We start from the raw sequence: 5890 nt of genomic DNA, 5'->3' as shown, positions 1-5890 counted from the left end.
GGGCTGCGTGCTGGGGCAGGGGCTCTGTCGCCTGCCAGGGTCAGCACTCAGCCTGCCCAGGGAGCTCCCCACAATGCTACAGGGAGAAGCTGTGGGTGGAAGGTGTGATAGCTGGCAGGGCAGGGTCCTTCTGCAGTGGAGAGGGTGCTGCATGGGTCAGAGCTGCTCACAGCTCCCGATCAGCCCAGGGCATTTGCAGAGGGTCCTTTTGAAGAAGGACATTGAGGCAGTATTTACCTGAAAGCGAAGGAGTCTGTGCTTTGAGTTTTCCACTCTTTGTTGGCTGGGGGGCAGTGGCAGATGGGAATTTACTTCTTCGCTCTGGCGAAGGCACAAAGACCCCAGTTCTCATGAAGACTTCTCTGAGCTGCTCCTGAGCCCCTGCAGACACAGAGATGCCCCTGGGCAGTGCCCTGCTGCCAGGAGGGGCCTGCAGGGCAGAGCTGAGCATGCAGTGGGCAGGCTGGGGTCTGTGAGCACCAAAAGGGAGGAGATGTGGGGACAGAGAAACATCTGCCGGCAGGGAGAGCTCCAGGCAGCAGAGCCATGGGCAGGGAGTGAGAGGGAGCTGCTGCCAGAAATGCTGTGGGAGGGGGGGTTAATACACCCGCGTGCCATGACCTGCACTGCAGATGCCTTCCCCGGAGCAAGCCCCCGACCTCTTCTGCCACCCAGCAGAGCCTTCACCGCGAAGGCCATGTGGTCCACAGCATGAGTTAGCTCCTTGACAGATGGACCCCTGACGAACCTCCTGAGTACCCATCTGCTTGTCCCTGTACTGCCTCCATGAACAGGAGGATTGGGGAATTTCTCCATTTTTCCTCTCCTCTTCATGTTGCCTTTGTTCCCAGCTAAGGTGGGGGCTCCGGGCAATGCTGGTTGCAGGGCTGAGTGAGCCAACTCTCCATTCAGGTCACAGGATCCTTAGGACATTCAATTATTTCCCGGGGGGGTCCTGCTGGGCTGCAGGCTGCCTTCCAGAAGGGCACAGCTCTCCCATGCCATCTCTGTGTTACCTGGCAGCCCCTCAGTACTAAGGCCATGGAAATGCTGCTGGAAGGCTGTATGCAAGCAGCTGTAATGAGCCCTCTGTGGCCCTGGCTGCGAGGGGAGAGCTGAGATATTCCTCAGGTAGGATGAGACAGTAGGAACAGTTTGGAGACCTGCACTTGGGAGCTGGATTCACCTGCTCTCACCATTGTCCGCTTTCTTCTCAGGGGAACATCTAGGTATAATTGTCCTCCAGCTCACAGAAGTGGCAGCCTAGGGCAGCTGAGACCAGGCTGATGGACAGACTGGCTGTCCTCACTCTGCATGAAGGGATAGTCCTTTGGCTTCACAGAACCCACAAGGTTTCTCTTGGAGACAAGCAGAAATGCCAAGGATTTCTGCCTTAAAAATACCACTCACTGTGATGGGGCAACTAGAAGCAGATAAACAAAACAAAATCCCCACAGCTCTTCTCTGCAGTTCAGTGAATTGGGAGTGACAATGCTGAAAAGCTCTTTAAGACCACGAGTGGATTAACATCACTCCCAGTTTGTATTTCTCTCTTGTTGTAGGGCAGAACTGACTCCTCCAGAGCCCAGAGCAGAGCCCCCTGCTTTGTGGGGCATCCTCAGCCAGCACCCACCAGTGTTCACAAAAGGGACCAGCCAAAGGTTTTCTGAAAGGGGAGAGGCAATTTGGGGGGTTTCCATAAGAACTGGAATAAGTTTTGCTGTCAGATGTCTACCCTAACTTGTCACTGCCTTTTCCTCCTTGGACAGGTCCCAGTGCCCAGAGGAAGCAAATGTCCAACAGCAGCTCCATCACTCAGTTCCTCCTCCTGGCATTCGCAGACACACAGGGGCTGCAGCTCTTGACCTTCTGCCTCTTCGTGGGCATCTACCTGGCTGCCCTCCTGGGCAACGGCCTCATCATCACCGCCATAGCCTGCGACCACCGCCTCCACACCCCCATGTACTTCTTCCTCCTCAACCTCTCCCTCCTCGACCTGGGCTCCATCTCCACCACTCTCCCCAAAGCCATGGCCAATGCCCTGTGGGACACCAGGGCCATGTCCTACCTGGGATGTGCTGCACAGCTCTTTTTTTTCTTTTTCTGTGCTACAGCAGAGTATTGTCTTCTCACTGTCATGGCCTATGACCGCTACGTGGCCATCTGCAAACCCCTGCACTACGGGACCCTGCTGGGCAGCAGAGCTTGTGTCCACATGGCAGCAGCTGCCTGGGGCAGTGGCTTTCTCAATGCTCTCCTGCACACTGCCAATACATTTTCCCTACCCCTCTGCCAAGGCAATGTCCTGGACCAGTTCTTCTGTGAGATCCCCCAGATCCTCAAGCTCTCCTGCTCAGGTGCCTACCTCAGGGAAGTGGGGCTTCTTGTGGTTAGTGCCTGTTTAGCCTTTGGGTGTTTTGTTTTCCTTGTGGTGTCCTATGTGCAGATCTTCAGGGCCGTGCTGAGGATCCCCTCTGAGCAGGGACGGCACAAAGCCTTTTCCACGTGCCTCCCTCACCTGGCCGTGGTCTCCCTGTTTCTCAGCACTGGGATATTTGCCTACCTGAAGCCCCCTGCCACCTCCTCCCCATTCCTGGATGTGGTGGTGGCAGTTCTGTACTCTGTGGTGCCTCCAGCAGTGAACCCCCTCATCTACAGCATGAGGAACCAGGAGCTCAAGGATGCAGTGTGGAAACTGATGACTGGATTATTTTCAAAAGCATTAAACTGTTTGTCATCTTCTGCAAATCACTTACTGTAATTCGTTACAGGCCCAGCCTGCCTTCTGTAATTTTTTTCGGTGTTGGTTTTGAGTTTTGGGGTTTTTTTGCTTTGTTTTACTTTTGGTAATCTTGTCCACAAAGAAATGTCCTGATTTTTGGTATTTTTAATGATGTATGTCTATCCAGATTCTGTGTGACTCACAGACTGTGTACATGAGGAGCCGCGCTCTCTGTGTGTTTAATGAAAATAAAGGACCTTCCAGTGGCTTGTTAGTCTGAGATCCTGCCTCCAAGACTTCTCTGGAGCTGCAGGGGCAGTGCCTGTGTGCAGAGGTGGAGGCAAAAGGAGTCCCGGCACAGCAGCACTGCCAGGGAGCACCAGTGCTTGGTCTTCCCAGAGCTGCTCACTTTCCACTTCAGCGCTGTCCTTCTTAGCTCTTGTGTTGGTGTAAGGCCTGAGTGCTCTTGAGGCTTGCTCACAGTCCTGCTGGGTGGCCGTCCTGTGACTGCAGGCAGGGACAGGCAATGGGCACCTCTGTGACAGAGCTGGCCTCCATAACAGCATTTCCATCATACAAGGTGATCTCCTCAGGGCAGTGCCTGAAGCTTCGGTCTTCTTTCCAAGTGTCTCTCAAGAACATGCCCAGGAAAATGCCCAGGACAGAAAACACCAGTGAATAGCTAAAATGTGTGAGTGTGCAGGGTGGGGGCAAACAGCAGTGTCCTCGCACCACCAGGCTCCTGGGAGAGCCATGAAGAAGCAGCAGAGCAGGCTCTGATCTATTCCCGTGTGCGCTGGACACCCCAGGGAAGCTGCCCCAGGACAATCATCACAGACCTGCCAATAGAAACCACCGCTTCCAGCACTGGCCTCTCAGCCCACCTCCAAGAGGTCCTGTATCCCTCTATGGAGGGACACCAAATGACTTGTTCAGAAGTCCATGTTTGCATTGTAAAGAGGAGGCCTAAGCATCCACATCGTATGCATGTGGTGAGATGAACCCGAGTGAGCACAAACACAATCATCTGTTCCTGGGGGTGCTGCAAAGGCCTGTGGGACAGCCAGTGTCTTGAGGTCGCTTCACGTTGGGAGTAACATTCCCTGGGAAACCACCTGAATGCAGCACTGGGATGTCCTTCCTTGAACCGAGGTCCCTGTGTCCGTTCCTCATGCTGTGGGGCATCTCAGATGAGTGCAGAGCCGCGCAACACACTGCAGGGCTGAGGTGCCTGCCACCCTCTGGGAGTGGCAACAGGAGGCCAGAAAGACACTGTGACTGCTGCAATGCACTGCCTCTGCGTGTGCAAGGGAAGGACTCGCGTCTGAACACCCCTGTGAGTATGCAGAGTGCATGAGGCAAGCTCGAATATGGACACCTCACAGAGCCCCGACACTTCTGAGTGTGACTCCAGGAACAGCCCCCACTGTCCCCATGACGTTTCTCTCACCTGCCTTGGAAAGGCTCGTTGCAAATGCCTCTGTCTGCTCTATCACTCTTCCTTGGCTTTCTGGCTTGTGCCTTCAAATGTACAGTAGGAAAGAAGCACACCTGCGGAGCATCTCAACCCTGCAGTCAGAAGGGGTTCTGCAAGCACGAGCGACACTGCCCTTTGGAAGGCGGCATTTCTCACCTTTCAGAAGGCACAGAGCCCATCTAGAGAGTATGAATGCACTCAGAGGCACCTTCCTGTTTCACCTCTCTGAACTGCCTTCACAATTTCTTTAAGCAATTAACAAAGAAACAAATGTTTTTTCCATGTAGGTATCACCTCTGCTCACAGCAGTGTTAGTACTATTTTTGGCACCTTTTGCAGGTACTGAGTGCTTCCTGCTGGTGGCCACATCCTACAATCAGTGCTGGGCTCTGTGCCACTGGCTTCTCTCTGCAAGGCTCCTGAACTGGAAGGTCTGTCTCGAGTAGGCAGCTGCACCTTGGCTCGGGGTATTTATGCCATCTACAGGAATAATTTCATTCTTGTCCCAGATACAGGTCTGTGGTCCCAGTGGAGCGGACCACCTCTTCCGTGATTTCGCTGGAGCTCTCCTGCAGTGCCACCGTGACATTCATGCTGTGTGCTTTCATAACCTGCTTTTTAGAGCCAGTCCTCCCCTTCCTGTTCACACGGGCATCCTGTGTGGGCGTCAGAGCTGCCAACCTGGAGCAGCTCTCCCGCCCAGCATGGGCAGACAGAAGGTCTTCTCCACCTGCTCCTCTCACCTCACCAGTGCCACTGTTTCCTATGACACCCTCGTCATTGTCTGTGTGATGCCCAGAAGAGCCCTCCTGAGATCATTTGACAAACCCCTTTTTCTACACCATCCTCAGGCCCCTGCTCAATACGTTCATCTTCAGCCTGTGGACCAGAAAGGTTTGGGGGAGGGGGACACTAAGGAAAATGCTCAGAAAAGCTGTCAGCTGCACCTTGGAGTTGTGGGCCTGCAGGAAGAACCCGGGCATTCCTCTGGAAGTGGATACAGAGAGGGCTTTGGGTGTGGGAAGGGGCAGAGAGGTGCTGGTGGAGCTGGCCGGCATTATCATGACACCTCTCTCAAACATCTTGGAAAGGCTAGAGCAATCAGGGAGGTTTCAAGGTCCTCAGAAAAGGCAAATATCAAACCCATCTTCAAGGAGGTCTGGGAGAATCACAGGCTGGTCAGCTTCACCTCAGTCCCTGGGAAGGTGATGGGGCAAGTCCTCCTGCAGCCATCTCCAGGTACTTGAAGGCAAAGAAAAAGATTGCAGAACATGTATGGGAGGGGAAAGTTGGCAATGTTGCGTACCTGGACTTTAACAAGGCCTTAGACATGGTCTGCCGTGATCTCTTCATAGCCAGACTGGTCGTACCTGGACTGAAGAAGTAGGTGATGATGTGAGTGGGAGTTATGCAGGACGATTAGGCCCCGATGTCATCAGTGGTACGGAGTCCTCCTGGCAGCCCGTCACTTTTGGCATTCCTCTGTGACCAGCACTTGGGCCAACACTGCTGAATTATCTTTATTATCTCCCTGTGTGGTGGGATGGAGCGCACCTTCAGCTCCTTTGTAGATGAGGGCAAGCGGAAGGAGAGCCTTTGAAATGCTTCATCTAGGTCACCCTGTGTCCAGCAGAAGAGCTGGATAAGACAATGTTCAGGTCTCTTCCAACATCAGTTATTCTATGGTGCAA

The 5890-nt window shown here is 53.8% G+C and overlaps 1 protein-coding gene across 1 annotated transcript; it reads left to right on the top strand.

The window, feature by feature from the left end:
* The first annotated feature begins 1041 nt into the window (after window positions 1–1041).
* LOC148051259 (olfactory receptor 14A16-like) lies at window positions 1042–2761 on the top strand. The gene is made up of 2 exons (XM_087738196.1): window positions 1042–1063; window positions 1842–2761. The coding sequence occupies exons 1-2, from the start codon at window positions 1042–1044 to the stop codon at window positions 2759–2761; spliced, it is 942 nt and encodes a 313-aa protein (XP_087594322.1).
* The last annotated feature ends 3129 nt before the right edge of the window (window positions 2762–5890 follow it).

The sequence above is a fragment of the Nipponia nippon genome, unplaced genomic scaffold (assembly GCF_047370975.1).
Source record: "Nipponia nippon isolate SJK-2023a ecotype South Korea unplaced genomic scaffold, ASM4737097v1 scaffold_61, whole genome shotgun sequence".
Lineage (NCBI taxonomy): Eukaryota > Metazoa > Chordata > Aves > Pelecaniformes > Threskiornithidae > Nipponia > Nipponia nippon.
This window is presented reverse-complemented; position numbering and strand designations above follow the sequence as displayed.